At 55.0% G+C, this 17994-nt stretch overlaps 3 protein-coding genes across 6 annotated transcripts; 2 read left to right on the top strand and 1 right to left on the bottom strand.

Annotated features, from left to right (window-relative positions):
• Positions 1-18: 18 nt before the first annotated feature.
• On the top strand, positions 19-7840 carry ABHD14A (abhydrolase domain containing 14A). 4 transcript variants are annotated; one of them, XM_070776591.1, is made up of 6 exons: positions 19-846; positions 2100-2275; positions 4562-4779; positions 4943-5058; positions 6506-6741; positions 6956-7840. In XM_070776591.1, the coding sequence occupies exons 3-6, from the start codon at positions 4580-4582 to the stop codon at positions 7136-7138; spliced, it is 735 nt and encodes a 244-aa protein (XP_070632692.1). In that variant the 5' UTR covers positions 19-846; positions 2100-2275; positions 4562-4579; the 3' UTR covers positions 7139-7840. The 4 variants fall into 4 exon arrangements, with proteins under 4 accessions (XP_070632692.1, XP_019839903.1, XP_019839904.1 ...); XM_019984344.2 differs by having other exon boundaries at positions 19-870; XM_019984345.2 differs by having other exon boundaries at positions 19-870; positions 1993-2275; positions 4574-4779.
• Positions 7841-9322: 1482 nt separating this feature from the next.
• On the top strand, positions 9323-14345 carry ACY1 (aminoacylase 1). The gene is made up of 15 exons (XM_019984340.2): positions 9323-9532; positions 9913-10028; positions 10845-10909; positions 11001-11105; positions 11439-11533; positions 11792-11868; positions 11957-12046; positions 12147-12203; positions 12550-12623; positions 12709-12758; positions 12882-13026; positions 13109-13177; positions 13757-13836; positions 13937-13997; positions 14081-14345. The coding sequence occupies exons 2-15, from the start codon at positions 9935-9937 to the stop codon at positions 14243-14245; spliced, it is 1227 nt and encodes a 408-aa protein (XP_019839899.1). The 5' UTR covers positions 9323-9532; positions 9913-9934; the 3' UTR covers positions 14246-14345.
• Positions 14346-15308: 963 nt separating this feature from the next.
• RPL29 (ribosomal protein L29) lies at positions 15309-17632 on the bottom strand. The gene is made up of 4 exons (XM_019984339.2): positions 17456-17632; positions 17020-17064; positions 16659-16723; positions 15309-15785 (listed from the first exon to the last, which is right to left on the bottom strand). Exons 2-4 carry the CDS (start codon positions 17054-17056, stop codon positions 15429-15431), a joined length of 459 nt encoding a protein of 152 aa, XP_019839898.1. The 5' UTR covers positions 17057-17064; positions 17456-17632; the 3' UTR covers positions 15309-15428.
• Between the last annotated feature and the right edge of the window lie 362 nt (positions 17633-17994).

The raw sequence follows: 17994 nt of genomic DNA, 5'->3' as shown, positions 1-17994 counted from the left end.
CAGAACTCTAGGCGCACGCCTTGGATGAGGAAAACAGGTGTTATTTCTGCCTCTGCCACTACCTAATTGCCTTAGTTTCCTCATCTGAACTGTGGAACATGAACGTCCACCTCAAGAATGTATGAGTTAAAAAAAAAAAAAAAAAAAAACACTGATAATTGAGTGTGCCTGCCTTTGGAAAGAACTCAATACATGGGGCTCCCATTACAATTATTGTTCCCATTGTTATTATCCTTTCCTACCTTTGGGGATAATACAATAGAACTCAGCTCCTAGGTAGTGAAAGTGAAGTCGCTCAGTTGTGACCACATGGACTGTAGCCTACCAGGTTCCTCTGACCATGGGATTTTCCAGGCAATAGTACTGGAGTGGATTGCCATTTCCTTCTCCAGAGGATCCTCCCAACCCAGAGATCAAACCCGGGTCTCCCGTATTGTAGACAGACGCTTTACCGTCTGAGCCACCAGGGAAGTTCTAGGTGGTAGGTAGGATTAAATGAAGCCAGGCGTGTAAAACACTCCCTGTGCCTGGCACACAGTAAGTATAGCAAACGTATCAACAGTAAGTAGCTAACTATTCTGCTTATCAGCCTTTTCCTCCTCCAGGCACTGCTATAGGTCATGGATTGGCACCGCAGACCCAAGGGAGTCGGGGCTGAAGTGAAAAAAAAAAAATCTATTTTCCGGAGCCGGAAACCGGAGCGCTGAGCGGGGAAAAGCTTTGGAGTTCCGGCCCACGAAGCCCGCGAGGTGCTCAGCGCGCTGCCCGCTGAGGCCCAACACACGGTCGCCGAGGCCAGGCGCGGTCTCCGGCACCGCCACCTCTGGCTCTGTCCCCTCCGACGAGGTCGGTTGTGGATCGCAGGGTCTGGTAAGGTGCATGCAAAAGCCGAGGGGGGCAGACCCTAGTAAGGGGGCCTGGGGAGCCAAGATAAGAAGAGGAGAAACTTTGCGGTGGGTGGGGGTGGGGTCTAACTAGAGAAAGGAAGAGAGGGTCGGAGGGCGCGGGATAGGTACCTGGGGAGCTGCGCGAGGCGGCTGGCGAGTGAAGGCGGCGACTCGGGCCGGGGCGCGGAAGCAGGGAAGGGGCTGGTGCGGGGAAGGAGGGAGGTGGCCCGCCGGAGGGCGGGGGCTGGGCCGTGCTCCAGGGCGCCCGCTTGTGGCGGCAATCCGTCGCAGGGAGGTGGGTGCTGCTATGCTAGACCCATCTTCTCACAGCGGTCTTGGTTTCCCCATGCCCCTCGACCCCATGTACCCCAGACTGGGTCGGACCCAGAGACCCTGAGCAACCTGCCCGAGGTGCATATGGTTTATCTTGAGAAGAAGTGTTCCTTTGGGGCCTCATCGCTCCTGTCCCTCCCCACTGCCACCCCCCCACCCCCGCCTCATCCCCTGCCTGGGCTGCCCAAGCCCAAAGTTTTCAATCTGGAACATATATGGAAGCCAGACTGGTTAGAATGAGAAGTTTTGACAATGCCTGGTCTTGATCGATCTCCCAGCTGCCCTGAGCATATTTCCTTGCCTGTAGAATGGGTGTGATGCTGCCTACTCCACAGAGTGCTAATGAGTGAATGCTGTGTGTTCAACCTCCCATCCTCCCTGTTCCAGGCCTGGCCACACAGGCTAGGGACAGGTCAGATGTTGGTCACATGTCACTAACCAGGATAGATGACTTATAGAGACATGAAGGAGCCTAGAGGCCACCAGGACTCTGGCTGAGTGCATGCATGTGTGTGTGTGTGTGTGTTTGCAGGGGTCAGGGAAGTGGCTGACCAGAGACCTGGGGCTGCTTCAAAACAATACTAATATCTGGCAGTTACACAGTGAAGCTTCCATTCCAGACATTAGGTCCTTAAGACAACTCTCTGCGGTGGTGACAACCCTTGGTGGGCCTAAAGACAACCCTTATCCTTAACCCTGCCATACAGACCAGAGACTAAGGGTGGAGACACGCTGGTGGGAAGAAGTCGGGTGACTTCTCTTTATGTCCCAGCTCTCAGGCCGAAAAACAACCTGGAATATCTGGACAGTGGGAAGTGGGGCCGGGCCTCTGTGCTTTGGGGTGCCTCTCCCCAGTGTCCCTTCCAACTTGGCTGCCAGGCGCGGGACTGAGACCGCGGACTGCGCAAGCGCACTGAGGCTCTCCGCCACCTAGTGACCGCAGCGGCCCGCAGAGTGGTGGAAGCAGCGCCAACGTCGCGGCGCCGTTTGACCGCTGGTTGCATCCGAGCAGAGCCCGCCCAACGGTGGCGGGTCCAGTCATCCCTGTTGGCCCGGTAAGTGTCCCCGGGGAGTGAGGCCAGCAGGTTGCCCGGGGCGGGCCATTCTTGCCCCGCCCCTTGCCCCCGGAGCCCTGGGGCAGAGCCCTGCCGGAGGGGCCGCGCTGGGGCAGCCAGTGTGCTTGTTTTTGTTCCTTTGTCACGTGTGTGCACCCGCTCAGTTGTTGGCAGGGTGTTCTTGGGGGCCTGGGTGTGTGCGTGCGTGTGTCAGTTTCTCTGTGTGCCTGCGCGGGGGGGCAGTATGTCAGTCTATCTGCCCGCTTGTGTCTGTGTATGTCTACTGTGAGTATTTCTGTGCGCTGTGTGGCTTCAAGGATGTATATCTACCTGTATGTATATATATTTCTGAAGCTCTGTGTTTCGGTGTCTGCCTGCCTGTACCTCCAAATACACGTTCTTGTGTACGTGTGTAGTTTTAGGATTGTGTGCTTGAGATATGAGGGTCTGCATATGATTTTTTTTTTTTTTTTGCATATGATTTTAAAAGCGTGTGTGTGTGTGTGTGTGTGTACGTGTACCTGTGCATCTGCCTTCCTGATAACTGATGTATGTGTGATTTTGAGGGTGTATTTCAAGGTATCGATTGTACACAGGCCCATGCATGCGCAAGGAGGCTGTGTGGCCATGCAGGGACTAGCCTGTACATAGGAAAAGTGTTCGGGGACAAGAGTTTGTGTGCATGTCTGTACACCTATGTGTCATTGTTGAAACATACGCCGAGGACCTCATGTGGGTACAGTGCCTCCCCTCCCCCTCTTCCATCTCTGTAGCATACTGTTGTCTAGTGCCTCAGCTGTCTGGGTTGCCATAACAACGGCTGCAGTCCCATCCCTCCCTACCTGGAGAGGTGCCCCAGTGCCCCAGGCCCACCACAGGAGAGGTTCAGCGTGGATGCTCTGCTTGGTGGGAACCTAGGCTTATGTGCTGGATGCTTGCATCTGAGGCTGGTGGTGGGCAGAAAGAAGAGAGGAGTGTATTCTTCCTCCACGCAGCTCCTGGTTCTGCTCCAGAGGGGCTGCCACTGCCCAGTCACCACCTGACCCTGGAGACTGGGGCTGGGGGCTTGGGAAGCATCCCCAAAACTTCTGGGAGAGGTGGGTAGGGTCGAAGGCGATTCCCCAGCTCAGATCTAGGGCCAGTGCCCAGCAGGCACTCAAATAAAGACATGTTCCCTGGAATCCAGGAACAAGGATTCCTAGACCCAAAAAATGATGATAGGCTAGCCCTTGGTCAGGCCCCTTGAATTATTGAAATCTCACAGAAGGCTTGGGAGAGCAGCTGCAAGGTTATTTTCTCCATTTTACTGACAAGGTACACAGCCAGGAATTGGCAGAGGAGTCTCAAAGTCAGGGCTGACTGCTCTGGGTGTGGGTCCTGAGGTCTGTCTTCTGGGCTGGCAAAGAGTCAGACTGGAGGAGTCCATGAAACGGGTCATTTGGCATGAAAGCTGGGGGGTAGGAGGCATTTGTCACTCCAGCCTCCTGCTGCCCTTTCCATTTGTAAGTGTGCCATGCTTCTTGCTAGCCCTGTACTCAGGCCTAGGCACTTCCTCCATCAGGGATATTCTCCATGAGTTCTCTTCCCACTTAATATCAGTTGGGGTAGAACATTAAATATTCCCATCACATTCTGATTTTAGCATTATTGTATGCAGTCTGATAAACAGAACCATTTGCAAACATGCCCTTAGTGGGACATTGCTTTGCTCTTTGATGTCTTTCACCTTTGATGACCCTCACCCCTCCAACCACCAGTTCATCCATCACCTCCCAGCCCCAGTTTCCTTCTTGGCAAAATTAGTGTGGCCTGGTAGTTGGGAGCCCAGCCCTGGGCTCAAGTGTCAGTTCTGCTACTTGCTACTCTGCACATCGGGCAAGAGAATCTACCTCTCCGAGCTTCAGTTTGCTCCTTTATAAGAAACCTATCATCATATCTGTTCCCTAGCGTTCTTGTGTGGATTCATGAGTCATTACATGTGAAGGGCCTAGCATAGGGCTTGGCTGTCGTAAGTCCTTGATGAGTGGAAGTGATTTTAGCTGGCACAGGGATGGTGGTGGCCCCTGATGCCAGGGGGACATCTCAGATGCTCCTCACACTTATGGGGTATCTCAGCCCTTGCCCTGGCGTGTGGAGTACTTGGGTGTGAACCCTCAGACACTTGCCCAGAGCAGAGGAAAGGGCAAGGGCTGAGCTTTTCCTCTGCTGGGAACTCCTAGGTGGGATTTGAGGGGGTTTTGTGGGGGCTCAGCTCTACCCTCTTCTCCATCTCCTCTTCTCCTCCAGACTGTGGTACAGACCTCCATGAGCCGGTCCCAGGTTGCCCTGCTGGGCCTGGGCCTGGGCCTGCTGTTCATGCTGCTGCTATATGTGGGGCTGCCAGGACCCCCTGAGCAGACCTCCTGGCTCTGGGGAGACTCCAATGTCACGATCCTGGCTGGTCTCACCCCTGGCAGCTCCCCCATTTTTTACCGTGAGGTGCTCCCATTCCACCGGGCCCACAGGTAGGTGCTTACCCTAGGGTGGAGTAGAAGGACTAGGCCCAAGGAACATCCCTGTGTGGGACCCCCCAGCTCAACTCCAAGTGCTCAGGACCTGGGAGGGTGGTGGAAGAAGCCTTGGAAGAAAGAACCCCCAGGACACACACACTCCCCCGTGTGCCCACAGGGTGGATGTGGTGCTGCTCCACGGAAAGGCCTTTAGCTCCCGGACGTGGGAGCAGCTGGGCACACTGCAGCTGCTGGCACAGAGGGGCTACCGGGCTGTGGCCCTTGACCTTCCAGGTGAGCCCCCGCCCCTGGGTCCAGGGAGGTAACATGCAGCAGGGACAAAGGGACAGAATGCCAGAGGGTAGACCTGGAGGGGTAGGAAAGCCCTAAGGTGTGGCTGGGGAGCATCTGGACCCCAGGGTCTAGACAGGCAGTGGCAAGTCACAACACAAAGGGGCAACACGAAAAGCTCTGTGTTTATTTTCTACCTTGAAACTACGGTGTGGATTGTTGTATGTCACAGAGCACTTAGAAACACGACCTTAAAATAAAAGAAACATTACCTGCCTCACAAAAGATCACATGGGGAGAGCTCACTGTACTTTTTATGACAACGTAGGTAGCTTTATGTCTTTTTCAGCTATACAAATGATTTTTTGCTGTTATTCTTGTCATTAAAAAATCAACCAAGAGTGACCCCTCTCAGAGACCCATGCCACTTCTCTTTCCCTGTCACTTCTCTAAGCAGTTTGAGGGTGCCAGATCCTCTTTGGGTGCTTTTAGATCTAGAGATGCAGGGTTATGTGGTTGGGGTTGTAAACATGACTGGTGTCCTGCCTGCTTAGCGAACCTCTCTGCAACCTGGTTTTCTTCCCCTCTGCCGTGTCTCATGGGTCATATCAGGCACTGTAACCCTCCCTTATCCTAATGTGTGTCGTTGGAGGGATGAACAGGTTTCATTTGGCCACTCCTCTACCGGTGGCTGTGTAGGCTGGTTTAGAGTTTTCAGTGTCAGTCAAAATGCTCAAGTAAGGAAGTTGAAGCATCTTTGGACATGCCCCTTTTCTTTTTTTGCATTGCTTATTTTATTTTTTGACCACGCAACACACCATGTGGGATCTTAGGTCCCTAACCAGGGATGGAATCTATGCCCCCTGCATTGGAAACACAGAGTGTTAAGCAGTGGACCCCCAGGGAGGCCCCTGAACATGCTTCTTTGAGCATATGGGCAATAATTTCTGTAGGGTAGCCATCAGGGCAATTGATTTGTCAGAGAACACACATTTAAAATTTCTTGACAAATATTATCTTACCCTCTAAAAATGCTATATGGATTTACTCTCCAATCAGTCATACATGAAAGTATCCATTTTCCTTCATCTTCCCTAACACTGTGTATTATCAATTTTTTTTTTAATTTGACTGTGCTGGGTCTTAGTTGTGGCACACAGGATCTAGTTCTCTGGCCAGGGATTGAACCCAGGCCCCTTCCATTGGGAGCATAGCCTCTTAGCCACTGGACCACCAAGGAGGTCCCTATCAATCTTCAGTTTTGCCAGTATAATGAATGAAAGATGGTTTTCTTAACAGCCCTATCACCTTACAAAAACATAACTTCTGGGGATTTGGGGGTAGCAGATGTTATGTGCCACTGGTCCCCATCTCTTTGGCCACTATGGTGAGCAGGAAGTCCTGACCACCTTCCCAGCCTGCCTCAGCTGGTGCCTTCTACTGTTGCCAGGTTTTGGGAACTCGGCACCTTCAAAGGAGGCAAGCACAGAGGCAGGGCGGGCAGAGCTGTTGGAGCGAGTGCTGCAGGACCTAAATGTGCAGAACGCTGTGTTGGTGAGCCCTTCACTGAGTGGCCGCTATGCCCTGCCCTTCCTGATGCGAGGCCACCACCAGCTGCGTGGATTCGTGCCCATTGCACCTGCCTCCACCCAGAACTACACCCAGGAACAATTCCAGGCCGTGAAGGTATTGGGAGGAGGGTCTCTGAAAGTCCTGGCTTCCTGTCCCTGGCTTGGGTCATGGGGGGAAAATACATAGGTTGTACTTGGAGGACACATGGCCCCATCCTTGATCTGGATGGAAGAGATGGGGTGTGTATCGGGAAGATTTCCTAAGGAGATGGCTTGAGGGTCAGTCCCCCTCAGGCCCCAGGATCATGGCGCCTTGCCTTGCCCTGCAGACTCCGACTCTCATCCTGTATGGGGAGCTGGACCGCACCCTGGCTCGGGAGTCACTGCGGCAGCTCCGCCACCTGCCCAACCACGCCACGGTGAAGTTGCGCAATGCAGGCCACGCCTGCTACCTCCACAAGCCACAAGACTTCCACCTCGAACTTCTTGCTTTCCTTGACCATCTACTGTGAGCTCACCCACTGTCCAGGCCCCAGGCCTGGCTGGAACTTGGAGGGGGACAAGTCCACACCGGGGCAGCAGCCCCTGTGATTAGAGGGCAGAGGTCAGAGGGCTAGACCCAGTCGGGACCTTTCATTTTATCTCAGAGGCACAATTAAAAAAAAAAAAAGGCATTTTTGTCATACCTGGGGAGTGACAGGTCCTGTTTGCTGGCATTGCTGCAGGTGGGGTGAGAGTTGGAGCCAAGTGTGGGACTGCTCGGGACTGAGAGCTGGAGGGAGTGCTCCAGCAGCCTGAGAAGGCTGAGGACATAGGCTACTTACTAGATGGCTGCTGAGTGGCTAGTCTGTGACTCAGTTTCCTCATCAGTAAAATGGGCATGATGTAACACCTAGTTCAGAAAGTGGTTTTAGGATTGACTAAATCTGGGTAAGCAGAGCACTTGGCCACACAGGGCCGGCAGGTGGGACTGTCATTGAGAGGGGTCATTACTCCTGCTAAATGATCACTGGGATTCATGGGAAATCCAGGGTCTGGTGGCTGAGATGAGTGAATCAGGATGTAGGTTCCATGGCCAAAAGGGGCAGGATGTGTAGAGGAGGGGATGGCGAATGTGGTTTATCTTGTAACATAGTATTGGGGAGGGGGAAATTTCCCCCTCTCCCCATCTTGAGTTCTTGGCTGGACTAACAATAAAACTGACACAAAACAGATTAACAGGAGAAAAAGAAATTTTAGTTGTGTGCAAGGAGGTCTCATAGAAATGAGACATAAGAAGTGACCAAAGCAGGCAGCTTTTATAGTTTTTAGACAATAAATTTGTGAGGACTTGACAGGACAAAAACATATTTTGGATGCTCAATTAGTAAAGAATCTATTAATAAACAGAGTTTGGGCTTGGGGGTAGTAAATTAAAAGAAGTAACAAAGTTGGTTTATAGAGGCTTCTCGGCCTGCATTCCCTATCCCTGGAGATAAGGGTGTCCTATCTCCAGATTCAAGGAGTGTACCTTTCACAGACATTTCTTTCCTGCTTTCAGGGAGACAGAAAGGAGGGTCAGAATGTCCCTCTGGTATTGGACATTTCTTAAGTGACTTTAATTCAAAATAATCAACATGCCAACAATAGCATTGCAGGTGAACCAGCAAGCCTTGTGTCTGGGAATATGTGGGTCAGCAGCTGAACTTAAACCCCAGGAGGGTTGGATGGACCTTACCCTACCTTCCTAGCCTGCCTGCCCTGTGCCCAGAGGTTGAAGTCTTCAACCCCGCCCCTCCCCAAGCTGAGTCACCCTCTGGAACAGAGGGTAGAACTGTCTGAGAGTACAGAGGACAGCCGGACACACAAATGGGCAGCTACAACTGTGTGCGGCCTGTGGGTGGCCAGTGGGACACCTGTGCCTCTTTGATCGTCCTTCTCCGGTGGCTGCAGAAGAGCCAAGGAAACTGGCCCAGGATCGGCAAAGAACGTGCCACACGTATGCTTCTGTGCAGTTTCCCACCTCTCCTGTCTACAGCGTCACGATTACATCCTCTCAGCGTGCCATCCTCTGTCACATCCACCATCTCACACTCACGTGGTCATACACAGTCACCCACTGACACACAGCTTTGCCCACACAGCGGCACGATCACACAGGCGCTCATCCGTTCACTTATCCTCCGTGCCTGGCACGCTGTCCGTCTGCTCTGTGCCCTGCCAGGAACAGGATCCTGAGGGTACCTGGACCAGCCTCCTGGCGCTCACAGATTGTTAACCAGTAAACCTCTCCACACAGGGAGCGTTGAGGCCGTCAGGGAGGCCGTCCCTAAGGAGCTGAAGCGTGAAGAGGGGAGAAGTAGAGACTCGCGGGAGGGGGTGGTGGAGCAGGTGGGGACCAGCTCCAGCAGGACTTAGCGGGATTGAACCCTGAGAGCGAGGGGGCGCCCAAGCGGGCTGCTGCGACGTTTCCAGTCGGTGCCCGCCCTCTTCTTTTCTCGCCCAATCTGGAGGTTGCAGGAGGTGGGACCGGCTACCCAGAACCAAAGGCGGGGTGGGGGGCGTGCCCTGCTGGGCGGGACTGGGCTTGAGGGGGCGGGGTCAGCCAGGAGCTCGCCTCCGGGTGCGGGGCGGAGCTGGTGGCGGAGGCTGCCGCCCCGGGGCGGGATCCTGAATCCCAGCCTCAGGTAACTGGTGGAGGCTGCAACCACTGGCGGGCGGGGACGCCCTGGCCGACCGGCCGACTGGGCCTTAGAGTCTGGGATGGCCCTGATTCGCAGTCTTCGGTTCCGCCCTGCAAGGTCCGGCCACGTGGTGGGCGGACCAGGGCAGTTTTGATCCTGAGACCTCACAGGACCCCGAGTCCCGCCCAGAGTCCAGGGCGGACGCCAAGCGGCGATCGCGGGCCAAGACCAGCCGAGAGCGAGGTGGGGGGCCTTGGTGAGGGGTAGCGGGATCTGGAGCTCCCTGAAGTGAAATCCAGGCAATGGGGAAATTTCTTTTCGAGAAGGGCGGCGGGAGTCAACGTGTGGGTTCAAACGTGGCTCAGTTACTTTTTAGCTGTCTCTCAGCCTCTTTTTGCTTTTTCCTCTGTAATGTGTGCATTCAGAGGCATAAACTTCATGGGGCTCCTTGGGGGATTAAATAAGGAACTGTGTTGAAAGTGGTCCGCACAGCGCCTGAAACAGAATGGGGGATCTGTAACGGGGGACGTCCGGGGAACCGCCCTGGGGAGGGGCGGCGTGCAGATGGAGTCCACCTGCGCCAGGTGCGGGGAGGAGTAGGCAGCCACTCGCTTTGCCCCCAGCTCACCACGGCAGGGCAGCGCCATGGCCAGCGAGGGTAGAGAGGGCGAGCACCCATCCGTGACTCTCTTCCGTCAGTACCTGCGCATCCGAACCCTCCAGCCCGAGCCGGACTATGGTGAGCACGCGTCGGTTTCAGGACTTGTGGCGGGGCTTCAGGGGCGGGGACTGTGCTCTAAACCAGGCAGCAGCCTCTATCACCCAGCTGAGCCTAATCTGCTGCCTCAGATGGCTCCTCCACTGCTCTAAGTCGTTCCCTGGGTCAACAGACTTCTCAGCAGCCCTTCCAGTCTGTGCTGCTCCAAAAGTTACAACCGGCGTTTAGATTAGAAAATCTTCCCCCTCACTCCCCAGGACTTGCGGTTGGGGAGGGGAAGCAGAGGCTCCCGGAAGTCTCCTGGGGGAACAAAGGCCACAGCCCTTAAGGAATCAGGCTTGGTGCCAGATAACTGTGTGCCTAGGTCCAGTCCACATCCCAGCTGGTGAGCCTTGTGTCTGAGTCACTTTCCCCAAATTAAAAAAAAAAGAAGTATTTAGCTGTGCCAGGTCTTATTTGCCATGTGTGGGAGCTTTCATTGCAGCATGTGGGGATCTAATTCCCCTACCAGGGATGGAACCCTTGCCCCCTGCATTGGGAGCCTGGAGTCTTAACCACTGGACCACCAGGGAAGTCCCTGTTTTCTCATGTTTAGGGAGGGTAAGGATGACACCTGCTTCTCACTCTGGACTTGCCACCTGGCCTTCCACAAAGGGTCACTGGCCAAGAAACATCTTCCTTGGGGACCGAGATGCAAAGGTCTCTTATGGATGAGGAATTGTGTGGAGGCAGGTGTCTGCTCCCCTCTCTGGATGTCCCCCCATCTCTGCCTGGGCCCGTGGGAGGTGAGGATGGGTGGGGAGGCAGAAGCAGCAGCCAGGCTCTCTGTGTCCCCAGGGGCAGCCGTGGCCTTCTTTGAGGAGAGAGCCCTCCAGCTAGGCCTGGGCTGTCAGAAAGTAGAGGTGAGCGTGCGGCGCTGCATGGGAAGGGGGAGGTGGGCCTGAAGCAGCTTCTCACCCTGCACTGACAACCCCTCCTCCTGGCCCTCTCTAGGTGGCACCTGGCCGTGTAGTGACTGTGTTAACCTGGCCAGGCACCAACCCCAAACTCTCCTCCGTCTTGCTCAACTCCCATACGGATGTGGTTCCTGTCTTCCAGGTGTCTTGGGGGTGTGGGGGTGTGGGAACACAGTGTCCCACAATGGAGCAACCCTTGTGGACAAAGTACAGACCCGCCCATTCAACTGCAGGGCGCCTGCGGTGCTGGTCCTGGCACAGACTTGACCGCATAGAGCATTACTCCACTCTGGCAGACTCTGCCCAGTAGCCATTCCATGCCAGGGTGGGTTGGGGGCGCTGGTGGTGGAGGTGGGAGGCAGAGATGAGGGATGACGGCTGTCAGCAGCCCTCTTCAGGGCGGGACCACAGTTGAGCAAAGTAGGTCAATGACTACATTTGGGGCTTGGGTCCCTCTTCCTGCCCATGCCCCCAGGAATATTGGAGTCATGATCCCTTTGAGGCCTTCAAGGATGCAGACGGCTACATCTATGGCAGGGGAGCCCAGGACATGAAGTGTGTCAGCATCCAGTGAGTGTCCTTCATTCCCAGTTTCCTCACGGGACCCAGGCGTGATTGGAGAACCGCAAGGCCAAGGAACATCTTGACCCCTTACCTTGGGTGGGAATTCCTGCTATGACCATTGCCTGGATGGGGAGATGGGGACAGAGACTTGCTGGAGTCACCTGCTAGGCTGTGGCGGAGCAGGGCCCAAGGCTCCAGCCTGCCTGCTCAAGCATCTCATGGCTCCCCCCAGCACCCAGCTTACATCCTCTCCCTGCCCCTCAGATACCTGGAGGCTGTGAGGAGGCTGAAGGCTGAAGGCCACCATTTCCCCAGAACCATCCATTTGACCTTTGTGCCAGGTAGGAGTGCCTGATGGGGGGCACCTTCAGGGGCAGGGAGAGCGTGTTGGGGTACCCACCCTGTCTCACATTCTTGCTGCCTTTACAGATGAGGAGATTGGGGGTCACCAAGGCATGGAGCTGTTTGTGAAGCGGCCTGAGTTCCAGGCCCTGAGGGCTGGCTTTGCCCTGGATGAGGGTGAGCAGGGTGGCAGGCCACTGAGCAGCCAGCAGAGGGTAGGGAGGCCGCTAGTGGAGGCTGGGCCACTCCACCCTCTGAACCGCCTTTTCCTCTTCAGGCCTGGCCAACCCCACTGATGCCTTCACTGTCTTTTACAGTGAGCGGAGCCCCTGGTGTGAGTATGCACTTGGAGGGTGGAGATCATTGTGCAGATGGGAGGTTGGACCACAAGGGACAGGGGCCCGTCCGCCCAGGGCTCCCCAGCACGCTGGGGCCTGAGTAGGCCTTGAACCCAGGGCCTCTGCCTCCCAGCCCCTTCCTACTCCGGCGTCTCTTTCCTGAGCTTGAGTGGAGCCCCAAACTGTGGGCAGAAACCAGCTTTACTCTGTGCATTCGGAGGGTGACGGAGCCTGGCCTGAGGAGTTTGGAAGGAGGGGGAAGGCCATGGGCCCATCTCGGGGCTGGTTGCTTTTCCAACCTGTCCCATTCTGAAGCCACCCCCTTCCCCCTGCCTCTCCCAGGGGTACGGGTCACCAGCACTGGGAAGCCGGGCCATGGCTCGCGATTCATCGAGGACACAGCAGCGGAGAAGCTGGTGTGTGGCCCACGGGGAGGGAGTGTGGGAGTTCCCGAGGCTCTGTCCTGGGGCCCCTGTCACATGTCACCTCACACTCTCCTAGCACAAGGTTGTGAGCTCCATCCTGGCTTTTCGGGAGAAGGAGAGGCAGAGGTGAGGCAGCCTGGGAAAGGGCATGGGGCTCTGGGAGGTCATGCAAGGGAGGAGGTGGGGTTGAGCCACCTTTTTATCTGTTCCTCCTTCTTGCTGCCGGCTGTCCCTGCCCCCTCACCACAGGCTGCAGTCAGACCCTCAACTGAAGGAGGGGGCTGTGACCTCCGTGAACCTGACTATCCTAGAGGGCGGCGTGGCCTATAACGTGGTACCTGCCACCATGAGTGCCAGCTTTGACTTCCGTGTGGCCCCGGATGTGGACCTGAAGGTGCCACCTCCACCTGGGTTTGCAGGAGGGAGCCCGGGTCCTCAGCCCAGTCCTCGGGGTCAGCTCACCTCCCTTCTCTTAGGCTTTCGAGGGGCAGCTGCAGGACTGGTGCCAGGCAGCTGGCGAGGGGGTCACCTTCGAGTTTGCTCAGGTATGGACGGGGGCGCCTACGATGGGGGAGTCATAGGAGCTGGGGAGACTGGGTTTGCTGCGTGTCGCTGTACACTTGGTATGCCTACATACATCCTGACATTTCTTTAGCCGTGAGAGACATGTTTGATTAACCAACAAGCATTAGTTGTAGAGGCCACTGTTGGGTGCTGGGGAACACTGGGGAGTGTTTTTGCCCTCAGTTCTTACAGCATGAAGAGAGAAATAGACATGAGTCAAATAATTATTTTATATAAGTATGAACACGTGATCCAGGAAAGGGTGGGACCTTATACTGTGTGGACTTGTAATTGGAGTCTTTGACCAGACTGAGGTCTGGGACCACCTTCTTGAGCAAGGGGCACTTGGGCTAGGATCTGAGGATGGATGGGAAGTGGAGGACAGAGGTCCTTGGCCTGTGGCCTTTGAAAGACTGAAAAAGGGCCTGTTGCTGGACTGGCCAGCTGGATGTCTGGGTAGGTGCATGGGGGTGTGTCCTCTGCCAGGCACAGCTTACTCTATGAAGAATAGGGCAAGATGCCCAGACTCTGTCCTGATCCTGCCATCCTTCTCCCCACAGAAGTGGACAGAGCCCCAAGTGACACCTACTGATGACTCAGACCCTTGGTGGGCAGCATTTAGCGGGGCCTGCAAAGACATGTGAGCACGCTGGCCAGCCCTCCTCTCCCCTTCCCCTCTCTTCCACTTTCCTTTGCTCCTTTAATCCTTCCCTTGCCCTCCCTGCTTCCACATTCACCAGGAACCTCACTCTGGAGCCAGAGATCTTCCCCGCTGCCACGGACAGCCGCTATCTTCGCGCGGTGAGCCACTTGCAGGAGGGTGGGCACTGGAGTGGTTCCAAGGTGCTGGCCTTCCCCCTAATAGCTCCCCTCATTCCCTGCAGGTAGGGGTCCCAGCTCTGGGCTTCTCACCCATGAACCGCACGCCCATACTGCTCCATGACCACGATGAACGGCTGCACGAGGCCGTATTCCTCCGTGGGGTAGACATATATACTCGGCTGCTGCCTGCCCTGGCCAGTGTGCCGGTTCTGCCCAGTGAAAGCTGAGCCCTGTGCAGTCCAACCTCCACCCTGGACCACTGCCAAGGAGCCCTCTTCCCTCCTGCCCTACAATAAAGTCTCTGTGGACTGGGGCCACTCCGAAGTACTAACAGCAAGGATGTTCATGGAGCAGGGTTTCAAAGATAACAACTACTTCAGAGATGAGGGACCATACACCACACGCCACGCCCGTTGCCCCAGTATATCAGTAACTCCTTTTGAGCCTCCCAATACCCCAAGTGACCACCATACTCAAATGGTGGACTACAAATGACCACCATACTCAAAAGCCAGTCTTGAGGACCTAGTGTGACTGAATGGCGCTTCACTGGCTGCTCTGAGGACTAAGACAGCAGGCTGAACAGCTGATCCAGGGGGCAGAGAAGACAGCAGTCATACCAGATAGTGCCACCATTGCTTGGCCTCCTGGGGGCCCGTTCAGTAGTGAATGCTGCCCAAGCCTGCTGCTGCTGCTGCTGCTAAATCGCTTCAGTTGTGTCCGACTCTGTGCGACCCCATAGACGGCAGTCCACCAGGCTCCCCCGTCCCTGGGATTCTCCAGGCAATAACATTGGAGTGGGTTGCCATTTCCTTCTCCAAGGCATGAAAGTGAAAAGGGAAACTGAAGTTGCTCAGTCATGTCCATCTGTTAGCGACCCCATGGACTGCAGCCTACCAGACTCCTCCATCCATGGGATTTTCCAGGCAAGAGTACTGGAGTGGGGTACCATTGCCTTCTCTGGCCCAAGCCTGCTAGGAACCTGGAAATCCTCAGGCCAGAGTGCAGAATTCCCCTTTCTTCTGGGTAAGCTTGAAGACATGATGAAGGTGTTTGGGTTTTTTCTGTTTCCTCACCATCCTGCCCAGTCCAGCAACCTGTGTGTCCCAATATCCCAGAGGCACCCACCCACTCACTTACTAGGTCCCATTCTTGCACTTCAAGGCCGTATTTCCTGACTCACACACGGTACCAATCCAGGAAGGCTAAAACTCTACTCCCACATAAAACATTGGTACCCACCCAACCCAAACCCTAGTTCCAGCCCTGGGATCACAGACACAGGCTGACTGACAGATCCTGTCTCAGATTTATTTGTACAAATAGCACAGGAGGACACCAGCCCCACGCAGACAGCAGCCCAGGGGGTCACACCAGTCCTTCTGTCCTCACACTGGCAGATGAAGGTCTCTACTCCGGAGCTTTGGTGGGGGCCTGGGCACCCTTGGCAGCTGGAGCCGCAGCCGCAGGTGGCTTGGCCTTGGTTGAAGCCTTGGCCTGGGACTTTGGCCGGCAGAGCCTGAGGCCCTTGGCGATGCGAGCACGAGCGCGCTTCCCCAGCTTGGGGTGAGCGATGTAGGCAAGTCGGCTGAGCTTGCGGCTGCCGCCTGTTGGCATCTTGGGCTTGATCTCCTTGGGCTTCACGAGGGCCTTGACAGCCTCAGCACGTGCACTCATGGCCTTGGCATTGTTGGCCTGCATCTTCTTCAGGCCCTTCTTGTTGTGCTTCTTGGCAAAGCGCATGTTCCTCAGGAACTTGGGGTCTACCTGGTAGACAAGAAAGGTACAGACAGCTGTAAGTGCAGCATGTAAGGGCCAAGTCACCCTTGGTCCCCCTCTCTATAGCAGCACCTTGGAGACTATCAGGCCTACTGGGACTCGAGACAGCATCAAGTCAACCTTAAATGCAAAAATAACCTGAGCCTTAGAAACTATCTGCAGACAAATGCGTACCACCACCCCAAAAGTCAGTAATGCCACCCTGCTAATGCTATACACAGAACATATTTTCAGGGCTACATGCCCAGAGCCCAGTAGAGTTCAAATGTAGGCACAGAAGGAAAGAAGAAATTCCTACAGCAGGATTTTGGTTGAGTCTTCCCCGAAAACCCCTTCAGGAACACCCCCCCCACTCCTCCTCAAAAAATGTCAAATACCAACGTTGGTACAACAGATTCACAGCAAACAAGGTGTTAAGAGACTGAGGGAGGAAAGAGGAGTAGGGGGAGAGACCAATGGTACAGGGGAGAAGCAAAGTGGAGAGAGGGCACAGTTCTGCTCAGACCCCATGGCATCAGCCTTCCTGGCTAATCATCAGAACTCCCTAGCCCAGGGTCAGATCAAGTCATATGGGTGGTCAAAGTGGAATGCAGTGCTCACAAGGTACCAGGCACACACAGGCAAGGCCCTCCTTTCCCTGGAAGGCTCTGGGTGACCAAGGGAGATGATCAGACTGCCCTCAGGTAGCAGGTTACCACCTGACCAGGCCGATAAAGGCCAAGTAAAACTTTATTACAGGCCTGACAGAGCTTGAAGTCCAAGTAGAACGAAGGACAGTTAAGCACATGAATGAATGAAAGACCCTGTCCATGCAACTGGAGCCAAACAGACACACTCATATGACTCGGTGCACACACTCACCCCCTTAAGAGATTCATATCGTTGTGATCGGGGTTTCTTGATGCCGTTTCTATGCCATTTTCGGGCTGCAGGAAAGGAAAGGAATTAGACCAAAGTAAGAGATTTCCTCTAATATGACAACCATCACAGGTGGCAAGCCGGGGAGAACCATAACGTCCCATTACTTAATATTTGTTTAAGAAACCCTTTATCACTGAATGCAAATGAGTATCTCAAGGCTTGTAAATCTAAACCCCAAAGATAATGCTGAAAGTAACATCAGCCCCATGCCCACAGTAGAAAATGTGCCTTTCCCTGGCCAGTATCCCTAATCCTTGCTAGGGCCTGGAGCATTAGATGAAGGCTGGGCCAGGGAACTTACACTGGTTGTGCGTGGTGTGGTTCTTGGACTTGGCCATGTCTGCACCTGGAGAACGAGAGTGGAGATCAGAGCTGGGGGCTCACCAGACTGGGTCTACCTTTTCGCCCTGATCTAGAAGATCGTGCGGCCAGAATGAGGCTGCAGCACAGACGCATGTGCCTCGATTCACTCTGCAAGACCCGACGCCAAGTCTCCCCCTTCCAAACTCAGGTAAGGGTACCTTGAAACCAACCCTTAGCCGCAAGATTGCGCTCTCCCCCTAAAACGGAATCCTCCCACTCGCATCCACCCGGTGAAAACCCATGAGCACCGCCCCCGCTCCGCGGCCTCCGCTCCTCACAGCCAGGCGCCGGTCTCCCAGTCCTTCCCAGGCCTCGCGCCCCACAGCCATCCAGGAGTCACGGATGGCTCCGGATACCGCGCGGCTAGTACTCACCGGGGCCCGCAGATACCGAAGCGCGTTGGACCGGAAGAGAAAGAGGAAGGCCGCGGTGCAGCACGGGAAATAGGCTCGTCGCAGCAGGAAGGCACTACTGGAAAAGCTTCCCCCAACGCTATGAAGAAGGGTTCCTAAGCTCGGAGGATACAATCCAGACAGGAAGGCGAGGCTAGCAAGCTGGGCCGGCTCATTCAGGTTTTGCCTCCTATTTTTCCTGGACTTGAGTCTCAGGTCTCATTAAAGGTCTTGAAGGCGACGGGAGTCCTTGAGGAACACAGTTAGGCGGGAAGTGACAGGAAATTAGTGTGCCGAAAACAGTACCCCTGGCTACTGTGGGGAGAGTGAACTGTAGGGGGCAGAGGAGAGGAGGCAGAGCTGTGAGGAATCTGGGACAGGACTTTACTTGGAGCTGAGTGGGGACACGAGGGGTGGATAGGAGTGGATAAAGAAAGACAGTAGACTGGGCTTGGGATGCAGAAGGTTGGGGAGATAGAGAAGGCCAGTGTAGCGCTTCAGTTTCTGGCTTGAACAAGCGG

Source organism: Bos indicus, chromosome 22, assembly GCF_029378745.1.
Source record: "Bos indicus isolate NIAB-ARS_2022 breed Sahiwal x Tharparkar chromosome 22, NIAB-ARS_B.indTharparkar_mat_pri_1.0, whole genome shotgun sequence".
Lineage (NCBI taxonomy): Eukaryota > Metazoa > Chordata > Mammalia > Artiodactyla > Bovidae > Bos > Bos indicus.
This window is presented reverse-complemented; position numbering and strand designations above follow the sequence as displayed.